This window comes from Monodon monoceros, unplaced genomic scaffold, assembly GCF_005190385.1.
Source record: "Monodon monoceros isolate NGI ecotype Baffin Bay Population unplaced genomic scaffold, NGI_Narwhal_1 Super_Scaffold_4, whole genome shotgun sequence".
Taxonomy (NCBI): Eukaryota; Metazoa; Chordata; class Mammalia; order Artiodactyla; family Monodontidae; genus Monodon; species Monodon monoceros.
In genome coordinates this window covers 2,199,060-2,210,547 of record NW_021703781.1, presented here as the reverse complement: position 1 = coordinate 2,210,547, position 11,488 = coordinate 2,199,060, and the positions used below count along the sequence as shown (strand labels likewise).

Below are 11,488 nucleotides of genomic sequence, written 5' to 3'. Positions count from 1 at the left end.
AGACGCGGCGAAGGCGAAGGCCAAGCCGGCGGCCGACCCCGTGGTGGCCGCGTCCCCGCCTCGCGCGGTGCCCGGCGGCCAGGGCTCGGCGGCGGCGGCCGCCGCTGAGGCGGAGCCCGCGAAGGAGGAGCCGCTGGCCCGCTCGTCGCTGTACCAGGAGAAGGCGAACCTGTACCCGCCGAGCAGCGCGCCGGGCGAGGCGCTGAGCCACGGCGGGGGCCTGCGGCCCAACGGGCAGACGAAGCCGCTGCCGGCGCTGAAGCTGGCGCTGGAGTACATCGTGCCCTGCATGAACAAGCACGGCATCTGCGTGGTGGACGACTTCCTGGGCAAGGAGACCGGGCAGCAGATCGGCGACGAGGTGCGCGCCCTGCACGACACCGGCAAGTTCACGGACGGGCAGCTGGTCAGCCAGAAGAGCGACTCGTCCAAGGACATCCGAGGCGATAAGATCACCTGGATCGAGGGCAAGGAGCCCGGCTGCGAAACCATCGGGCTGCTCATGAGCAGCATGGACGACCTGATCCGCCACTGTAACGGGAAGCTGGGCAACTACAAGATCAATGGCCGGACGAAAGTAAGTGTGTGCCGGGAGTGGGCGCGGGGCGAGGGAACGCGGTGTCCGTGTGTGAAAGGGATTTCCTTCTTGTGCAGCACCCGGTGGAGCAAACAGATAGCATCCACCTCCTGCCGGCTCACACACTTCTGCGTCTGATTGCAAGGTCTTCTGGCTAAACTTAGGCTCTTCCTTGAACTTTGCAGTTTTCTCTTTTCCCTTGCACAGTGAGTCGGGTCAAACCTCGCTGGAGCTCTAGGCGCCCGACGGGGATTATTAGAGTGCTACCCGAAGCAAGTGCTGGTTCTGCATCAGCCTTGTGTTTGCAGCGGCTCTTAAATTCCCCGTGGGCTTTGAACCACTCATCAGCTTCCGACTTCCACAGTCGAATGTTGTGTTCAGTGAGGAGCCTGCCAGCTGACCGCAGAAAGGTACATGTAAAATAAGCATTTAGGCCGAAGGCTCCTTTCCTTACGTTCAGGAAGAGCCTGCCTGTTCCCCTCCCCCTCTTACAGCTCTCATCCCTCTCCCTTGCCCCTGCTGTTTTGAAACCCACTGCTAAACGGGGGAAGAAGTATTTCCGTTTTCAGACCGCTCAGTGTAGGTAGGTTACATTTTTAGCATAGGTTTCCTTTATTTGCTTTTGTTAGTATAATCCCGCTGTTGAAAAAGAACTGTTTTGTAGCTTCCTGGAAAAAAAACAAAAACCCCATGGAATTGGCTCACTCTTAAGTCTCAGTTTGGTGAAATCTTTGTTTTCTCTTGACTATTGTAGTCGTTCCCCAACAGATTCTTCGTTCCTACCTAGTCTGATCGCTCTTCCCTCCTCAGTATGGTATATGATAGACTCTCCTTCTCTGTACTCTCTTGTGGTTCTTTTCCATTTCACTCCCCAGATCTTAATCTTTTCTTTGTATCCAGCTCCACTCCAGGCCACCCTATTCCACCCTCCTCCACCATCAATCTCTGTCTGATTTTGTGAGTTTGAGGAGCTTGTTGAGGAGATTATCACACGTGGGTGTTTGTACACAGACACTGACTCTTCCCAGTAGTTCTTTTGTGTGTGTCAGACCATCTGTTTTGACAGTCATTATGTGTGACTCTCAGGCTGCCCAAAAGGCTAGGCGTACGCAATGAGGAAAGTTCTAAACGGGAAAATTTGATGGGAAAAGACAATGTAAAGTCTAATTTATGCATTGCTGCTTCGTTGCTGGATGAAGGCGCCAAAAAAAAAAAAAAGGTGAACACTTGCTTAACACTAAGCTGGAAGGAAAAAAGAGCCTGATTAAACGCCAGCTTCGGTCTTTAATGCAATTCTCATTTATATACATATATATTTTTTTAATTTGTTATAGATCAAATCTGAATATAGCCATAAACCGTAGAGGAAGGTAAGCTTGAAAAAGCTTGAAGGCATATTAATGTAACTGTACAAAACTGACCGAAGTATGTATATAGTTGGGGCACAAGCTTCAGGTGAAGAAGACAATGTCCTGAATCTTCCTTGCTCTGCTTTCCTTAGTTAATTTAGCTTTCCAAGTTAAGCTAAATCCTCTTCTCTCCTATCTTCCTGTTTTTAACTGCTCAGGGAAGGGACAGCAGTCAGCCTAGCTCTTACCAAAGGGCCTCCTAATGGGGAGGCTGTTAGAGAATAGCCACCTCTTTCCTCAGGAGTGCCAGTGGTTGAAGGGCCGTTGAGGTTCTAGATCACCTGACTACACAGATCATGTGAAGGAAAGATGGATTTTAAACTCTTTAGATTTTGATCTTATGCTTACGTTAATTTTAGGGACACAATTTCAGGATCTGTGAATGGTTTTAGGGAATCCCTTTCATTGTACTTCTTGGTTGAGAGAGGTTTTGGTAATCTTGTTTGATTGTGTAGTTTAAGCATTCCTAAAAGAAACTAAAGATGCTTGCTCTGGGGGAATGGAAAGGCAGTCAGATTACCAGCCACCATATACTGGGCAACCTCAGCGTGCTAGGCACCAGGTTAGGCTCAGTACAGACATGGTCACAGTAATTTTAATCCTATGAAATCGGTAGCATCATTCTTACTGTACATTTGAGGATCTTTTAGCTCTGACTTGGCTAAGGCCTACCACTTATGATAACCTAGCTGGGATTCAAACTTAGGGTCATTCAGACATCAAGCCCTGTGCTTTTTCTACTACACTGGACATGGGTAGGATATTAAATGAGAAGATGTAGATTACTTAGCAAACTACTGGGACTAAGGTTTGATATACATATTTTGTTGACAGTGAGCATTAGCCTTGTATGTGAATAATTGTAGTTTATCTTTGGACTATAGAAACTTCTTTTATTACAATGTTTGTTTCAGGTAGTGACTGAAAAGCCAGTGAAATTTATCTGCCTAGATCATGCTTATACTCCTGAGAGAGGCAGAATATGGGTACTCTATGTGATTGCAGAGAGGGTCTTCAGTTAAGGGTTTTATTATCCTTTATGACATTGTAGTGATTTTAAAAGGTACTTGCCTCAAATGTGTGGGTATTTTTCTCACATAGATTTTCACAGCAACTCTGTAAAATATTTAGGTTGTTGGTGTATTATCCCTGTTTAGAGATGAGGAAAGTGAGCCTCAGGAAAGGGCGCTTGTTGGAAATCCTGCAGCGTGCCAGGACTTAAATTCAGGCTTTCAGACCGAGATTTGATGTTCTTCATTTACACTGTCTATTCTGTTTGGTCTTTGTGCATGTCAGGGCCTGATAATCAGATGATATATAATTTATAATTGGCTGTGGCTCGTTCAGTATATTCTTGGATTTCTCCCAAATTTCTGCTGCCAGCACGTTTATCTGGCCACTGTTTGTCCAGCTACTTTAAAAGAGGAACTACAAGGGAAAGATGAAGAAATACAGGAAAAAAACAGGAACATGATCGTGGCCACTGAGCTCCAGTTCCCACTTTCTCTGGTCCTTCTTTGGGATTTTCCCCCTTTTTGCCCTTAAACTGCCCTTTGATCCTTTATCCTTTCTCACACCCTTTCTTCCATCAAGAAGACTTGCAGCGATGTCCAAGAGGAAGGAGTCACGGCCTGCTGATTTGTGAGGAGTAGCTTTGTGTGGGCTGTAAGAAATCATAGGTGCCTTTACTTGGGGTAGAGGAAGAAGAATGCAGAGGAGTGCAGATCCTGGGAAAATGTGCAGCTGTTCAGTTGGAGTTTCTTTTTTTTAAATTTATTTGTTTTATTTATTTATTTTTGGCTGCGTTGGTTCTTCGTTGCTGTGTGCAGGGGAGCGGGGGCTACTCTTCGTTGCGGTGCGCAGGCTTCTCACTGCGGTGGCTTCTCTTGTTGCAGAGCACAGGCTCTAGGCGCACGGGCTTCAGTAGTTGTGGCACGTGGGCTCAGTAGTTGTGGCTCGCGGGCTCTAGAGCGTAGGCTCAGTAGTTGTGGCGCACGGGCTTGGTCGCTCTGGCATGTGGGATCTTCCCGGACCGGGGCTCGAACGCGTGTCCCCTGCATTGGCAGGCGGATTCTTAACCACCGCGCCACCAGGGAAGCCCTCAGTTGGAGTTTCTTAACCACTCTGAAGGAAAATGTTTGCCTGTTACAATAAAACTAGTAGAATCATATACATGTTTTTGGAATTTTGTCTAAAACTTACTCTGTTCAGTTAAAATGTACATAAAGAGAAGGAGCGATAAAATAAGACCAATAAGCAGCAGATTCTATTCCTGAGATTTTTCACCAGTCCCGCAGTTAATTGGGCAGCTCTAGCTGATTATGGCTTTTAGAGCAAAGGGTAGGATAAGGAAAGACCTGATCCTTTATTATCACTGCCATAGAGATGTGGTGTCAGTCCTCTTAGATGTTACAAACAAAACCAAATGAAACTGCCTTCTCAATCTACTTCGGCCACTTTCTCTATACTCTTGGCTCCCAGGATGTACTAATTGAAGCAGCTTGTTTAATGTTTTAATAGCTACGTCAGAGTTCGAGATCAAAGTCAATTATTCTGTATTCAGAAAGGCTGAAAATATTACAGCTTCCATAGTAGCAGTTTTGTATAGTGCTTTACTGTTTTAAAAGACAAGCAAGTGGACTGAAAGAGTAGTCTTAATAGGTTGTGACAACCAAGTTCAACTTTGTAGGAAAACATTTTGTACAGTGAATTAGTGTACGTGTAGTTTACATATATGGTAACTTCTTTAATTCTAAAGGAATTTTAGTTTAAATTAACAGGTTGTTGGTTTTTCAAAAATGTTTATAGCTCTTCCCTTATCTACCGCCTAATAAGCCACAAAAATTTCCTGCAAAACCTTAGTCACACAGGAGGAGAGCATCTGAACGTAGAAGGATAGTGGACTTTGTCCTGCTGTGAAACCTGGCTTGGATTCTGGATCTGCCACTGTTTCCGTGTCCTTGAGCCGGTTGCTTAAGCTTTCTGAGCCTCAGTTATTCCATTTGGAAAATGGTATTAAATGATGCCTGTCTTTTCTGTCTCTCAGGCTTGCTGTGACAAATGTATATAATCTTGCATGTAAAGGCACTTTTTAAATTGTAAAGCACTATGCAAAAGTGTCCTTAACTTACTCTTCTCATTTAGAAAATTTTCTACTTTTCTGATTTCTTTCTTTAAAAGAGTCCTGTGCTTTTCCTCTTTAATAAGCTAGAGGAAAAAAGACTTTAGAATGATCACCCATTTTTGACTACACACACACACACACACACACACACTTTTTTTTTTTAACAGAGGTTAAGTGCCTTGTTCAAGGTCAGAGAGCTGGGTAGTGATTTACTTCATTCTTATATCTGCACGTTAATGCTGCAGCTCGTGTAAAAATCACGTGTTCCCACTTAACTAATTTTGGTGTCTTTTATGCCATTTTTGAGGCTACACTTGAACATTTATGACTTCCTTTTCTTCTCCCTTTTACTCCTGTCACTCTACAGTTTGGCTTATCTGACATTCTAGTTTAAATTTTCCTCCTTTCGATAATTCCTCCGTAATTTCCCTAGATGGTCTTTATTTACCTCCTTTTTTCCTCTGTTGTTGAAGCCATTTTCCCTGAAGCAGGCCCACTCTCTCTTATTTCCTTAGTTGGAACTGTCTTTCTGCTCTGTGTTTCTGATTTAAATGTTTATTCTCTGTTTTCCTTTCCCCCCTTTCCCCCATCAGGCATGAAGTCTGTCTTTGTTCATCTTCTAGCATGTTCTCTGAAGCCTGTGCCTTCCCAGTATGCTTTTGGATTGATGTTATCAGCTTAGTTGTTTTTATTTAATTTTTCTCTTTAGGCTTTTAAAGCAACACCAAATGTTTCAGTCTCCCTTTCATTTGCACACATGCTTGATCAGTGTTTCATAGATGCATTTTGGTGCTGCCTTTGCACTCTACCTCCTTTTCCACTGTGCCCTTCCTTGTTTCTGCACCTGAAACATTGTTTGTGACCACAGGATGGCATTCAGATGATTATTTGAACCATATTCATGGCTTGTCTTTGACTCTTTCTCTTCCAGCTCAAAACTTCCTATTCTAAAGAACAAAACAAAGAAACAACCAGAAAAACGGACAGGTGATTAACCAAAGTCTTCCCTTAAAATGGTTTATTTCACACCTGTATTTCTTAGCCCAGACTCTGAATTGTTCTGCCATCTTTATGGGAATGTTTTGTGCTTCATTATCCCATTTTTCCAGAACCAAGTCACAGTTTTATTTCTGAAGAGCTTGGATAGTATCTGTACCCTCTGTCTGTTTGCTCGCTGAAATCACCGGAAAGTTTTCTTGGGTTTGGATTTCTCGTTTTCTTTATTCAGTGCCCCGAACCCCGTTTCTTCATCAAAGCAAAATGCATGCACTCTTGGCTTCTCCTTACCGTGTTCCCTGAGTCTTGTTTTGATAGTCTTTTCATTCGTTCGTTGATTCAACAAATGACATGAAGTGAGTCCTTGGCATGCACAGGTACTGTCCTAGGAGCTAGGAATACCTGAACAACGAGAACAAAAATGCCCCCATTCTCATGGAGCCTAAATTCCACTTGAGGCAGGTGAGGGGTGGGGAGAGACAGTTAACAAAGAGATGTATGATTAAGTGCATGACACATTAGGTGGTAAATATTAAGACAGAAAAATAAACAAGGTAAGGACAGAGTGACCAGGGGGGTTTTCTTTTACACAGGATTGGTAAAGTAATAACAATATTTATGTAGAGGCTTGAATGAAGTGAGGGCCTGGGTTATAGAGGTACGTGGGAGAAGAACATTCCAAGTAGAGGTATTAAATAGCACACACAGCGGCCCTGACGTGGGATGTGCTTGGTGTGTTCAGAACACAGCAAGGAGGAGGTCACTGCGTCTCTAGCGGAGCAGAGGGGAGGGACCGAGCGAGAGTGGTAGGCGATGGGGTCAGTAAAGCAGGGGTGGGGATGTGAGGTCAGTTCATGTAGGATTTCACCTGTGAGCCGCGGCAGGAGCCCTGGGTTGTATCCTAGGTGACACAGGAGGCCCCTGGAGAGCTTGTTCTAGGAGACCTCTGTGGCTGCTGTGCGGGAGCAAGGGTGGAAGCAGGGGCACCAGGTAGGAAATTCTTCCAGCAGCCTTTGCCCTGGGAGGTGGTGGCTCACATTAGAGCAGTAGCTGCAGACCTGTGGAGATCTAGTTGGATTCTGGATATATGTTTTGAAAGTAGAGTCAGTGAGATTCGCTGATGGATTAGTCGGAGGAATGCGAGAAAGGAAGGAGTTGAGAATGTCTCTTGGTTTTTGGCTTGAGCAACTGGAAGGAGATAATTATTATTTCATCTTGCTCCAGCCCTCCTGCTTTTCTCCTCTGGCCCCGCTCTTTCAGTTTCCATTTAGAGCAGATTGTTGACACTTATTTCGCAGCTCAATCCAGAAGAGAAAAGTTCCATGCTCTGCTTGTCCACATTCCTTCAAATTGGCTGTGCTTGCTGCTACTGCTGTTGACCTCGCAGCGCCATCCTTTCTTCTCCAGAGGCTTTATGGCTTCTTTGCACAGTATGCTCTCATCAGCTCTGCCCCTGGGGCTGCCTGCGGGAGTTACTGCAGGACATCTTGCTGAACTTCTGGTGCTGTCAACAAGTAGGTCTGTGCTCTCTTACATGAACTGCTCACTTAAGATGGCTTGTAGATACAAATCCATGTAAAAAGAATTACACAGATTCTGAAATTTAGGGAAACACTGGAGAAAATTGAATGGTTCAACATGAGAGACAAGCATAGATTTAGATTAAATTTCAAAATAAAATTAAAAATAGAACATCTTTGTTTAAACATGCTGTTGGAAGTTAAAGCTATTGTAGAAAATTGAGAAGAGGTAGAATGACCATAAAATATCAAAAATAATTCCTGACATATACATGCAAACAACTCTGTGATAGCTTAGTAGGAAAAGAAGGGGGAGGTGTATGATACTTTAGGGATCTGAAAAGATAGCAGAGAAATACAGCTCTCATCCACTTGATGCGGAGCCTGACCCTGGAATTAGAAATAAAAGTACCACCTATCAGATGGGAAGTGATAGGGTTAAAATTATAATATAGTGCCCAGGCCTTTTAAGCATAGGAAACCTTGCTTTTGACTTTAGGGTAAGGGAGGGTCACAAAAGTATGGGTAAACATTAAAATACTCTATATGAAATGATTTAAAAAAATTAAAACCTGAAAGGTCAAACTTGAGCTATAGAATTGAGGAACCTTATAATCTCAACTTAATGCAAACAACATCAGTTTCAGCCTGATTTTTGTATACATGGGAAATGTCAGATCTGGCCAGTTAATTGAAAGAGTCTAATCAGGAGTTTGGGGTATGAAAAGATTGACCGCATCTGAATTTTTTCTCATTAATATTGGTACTCTCATCTGTAGATGGTAACTAGAGGTTCTGAGTCCATAGTTTTGTCAGTAATTATCCTTTATTCTATCTCTAGGCATTTTTTACCTTCTATCATGTCTTCCACTGACTTCTGTTAGCATTACTTCTCCGAAATACAGCCTTGAAAGTTACTTTTTAATTAGAAAATTGCGTGATTTCCCCCCATAGGCCAGGTCTTCGTGCTGCTTCAGTAGCACTATTGACCACCCCACCTCTAGAATCTTTGATCACTCATTTACTAGCCTGGATCTGAGCCTTTCAAGTGTTGTTTTCTCAGTATATTTTTCAGAATTTTCCTTATTTTCTTAGCTTCTAACTGTGGTTTTTTCTTGAAGCTCAGTTCTTAGCTTTCTGCTCAGCACTGTGAGAAGACACATGTAGGGGGAACTTGAAGCATCTATATTTCTAGACTTTTCTTCTCAGCTTATATTAGTTATCTGTTGCTATGTAACAATGTAACAAGTTGTACCAAAACGTAGTGACTTAAAATAACACCCATTTATTATTTCAGTTTCTGTAGATCGGGAACCTGGACACAGCCTAGCGGCATCTTCTGCTTCGCTGCCTCTCACAAGGCTGCAGTCAAGGCATCAGCCAGGGTCGGTGGTCTCCTCCAGAGGCTCAAATGGGGAAGGATCTGCTTCTAGGCTCACTCAGTGGCTATCAGCAGCGTTCAGTTTCACGTGGGTTGTTGGACTGAGGACCTCAGTTCCTTGCCATGTGGGCCTCTCCAACACAGCAGCTTGCTTCATCAAAGTATGCAAATCAGAAAGGCAGTAAAGAATCCTCTATCGAGACTGAAGTCCCAGACTTTTGTAACTTAACCACAGATGTGACATCCCATCACCTGTGCTGTATTTTTTTGGTTAGATAAAGTCACTAGGGTCACTTCACACTCAAGGGGAAGTAATTACACAGGGGTGTGAATACCATTTCTTAAATTGCTTCTTCCTTTATAGTGTTTGCCCCTGAAGTGATACTGGTTTTTTTTTTAATTTATTTATTTTTATTTTATTTATTTTTGGCTGCGCTGTGTCTTCGTTGCTGCACGCCAGCTTTCTCTAGTTGTGGCGAGCGGGGGCTGCTCTTCGTTGTGGTGCGCTGCCTTCTCGTTGCAGCAGCTTCTCTTGTTGCGGAGCACGGGCTCTAGGCGCGGAGGCTTCAGGAGTTGTGGCACGCGGGCTCGGTAGCTGTGGCTCGCGGGCTCTAGGCGCGCAGGCTCAGTAGTTGTGGTACGCGGGTTCAGTAGCTGTGGCTCGCGGGCTCTAGTTGCTCCGCAGCATGTGGGATCTTCCTGGACCAGGGCTCGAACCCGTGTGCCCTGCATTGGCAGGCGGATTCTCAACCACTGCGCCACCAGGGAAGCCCTGAAGTGATAGTTTTAATGGTCTGTGGTTTGTCTTCTCCTTTTGCTCTGGTCTATATCTTTTTCTCCCTGGGTGATCTTATGTGCTGGAGGAAGCACAAGTTCTTGAGCTAGTTTGCCGGTGTTCAAGCTCTTGTTTTGCTACTAATTGCTCTCTGATTTTAGGCAAATTTTCTAACAATTAAAGTATCGCTTTCTCATCAGTATATTAGGAGTTAATAATGGCACCTAATTCAATAAGGTTTGTTCAGAGATAGGTGAGATACATGAGAAATGCCCAGCAGATTATCAGTGTCCATTTAATTTTAGCTGTAACTGTAATAGCAGGAGGAGGAGAAGGGGAGCAGCCGTGGCTTCAGCTGTTGGGCTTTGTTCAAGACGCCTTGACCGTCTCTGACCCCGGCATCTGGAAAGGACTGATGGACGGCTCCGCTTGGATGTTCTACAAGTACTGCAAACCCAGCGTGGTTAAGACTGAAGTCTTCTCCTGGAGGGGATCAGGGTTGGTGGGGCTCTCTGATGGGAGAACAGGTTTAAAACTGAACCTGTTTGCAAAACCCATTTATTTTTTCAACAGCTATTTGCGGTGTCTGATATATGCCCGGATCAGTGCTAGGCACTGAGAGTACCACGATGCCCCAGGTCAAGGTAATTCTCTCTGCCCTTCCCAAGTTTTATTGTCTGAGGGGAAGATAACACTGAACCTGCAGTTCCATGTGTGATGGATGTTCATGAGATGTATTGGAGCCCATGGGAGCATGTTAGAGGAGACCTAGGTTGGTCTGCAAGCCAGGAAAGGTGTCCTTTTTTTTTTTTTTGCGGTACACGGGCCTGTCACTGTTGTGGCCTCTCCCGTTGCGGAGCACAGGCTCCGGACGCGCAGGCTCAGCGGCCATGGCTCACGGGCCCAGTTGCTCTGCGGCATGTGGGATCTTCCTGGACCGGGGCACGAACCCGCGTCCCCTGCATCAGCAGGCGGACTCTCAACCACTGCGCCACCAGGGAAGCCCCCTAATTGAGATTTTTAATCACTTTATACCTGGATTATTATACAATATTATTATTTAATTCATTCTCCATGTACCACCTACATCTATCTAATATAAATTTACTAACCCTTATAAAAATCTTACTCAAAAGTCTTCTGAGGTTTATTTAAAGGATACAATTTGATTCCTAGGCACTTAATGCTCCCCAGCTACTTAGGCCCACCCCACCTATCCACCCTTATTTGCTACCCCTCTTTGAAATACAGCCACTATTTCAGCCAGACTATTTTCTGCCTTTTTTGCTTTGCTTCTCACTCCTCCCAACACGTCTGTGAGTTCTTTGACTGGTTTAGGCTCCCAGGATTCAGATGTTATGCGTCTCTTAGCATCTAGCTTTTAAGTCCCATCCCCCATATCTCCCTGAACTCTGAACCTCCATTGATCTCTCTTTTCTCAAAAATTTTGTATATCTTTTATTCCTGAAGTATCTTCTCCAGAAAGTTATAAGAGCAGGGGAGCTGTATTATATACTCTTTGGTCTTAACGCAAAGCACCTTTTGTTGTTCTGGTTATTTATTATTCATATGCTAACACTTAGTGAATTGCCCTCAACCAACCTGCCGTGTACCTCACCTCTGCTTCCCCTCTTTCTATCCATTTTCTAAAACTACAATAAGACTTTTTGAAAGTCTGTGAGCATTTTCATCCTATTGTGGTCAAC

The 11,488-nt window shown here is 44.4% G+C and overlaps 1 protein-coding gene across 1 annotated transcript in view; it reads left to right on the top strand.

The window, feature by feature from the left end:
- EGLN1 (egl-9 family hypoxia inducible factor 1) overlaps nt 1–11,488 on the top strand; it is a 94,357-nt gene that overhangs the window by 38,510 nt on the left and 44,359 nt on the right. Inside the window, exon 3 of the mRNA XM_029200849.1 lies at nt 3–577. Within this exon, the coding sequence (XP_029056682.1) occupies nt 3–577 (575 nt within the window). The remainder of the gene's footprint in view (nt 1–2; nt 578–11,488) is intronic.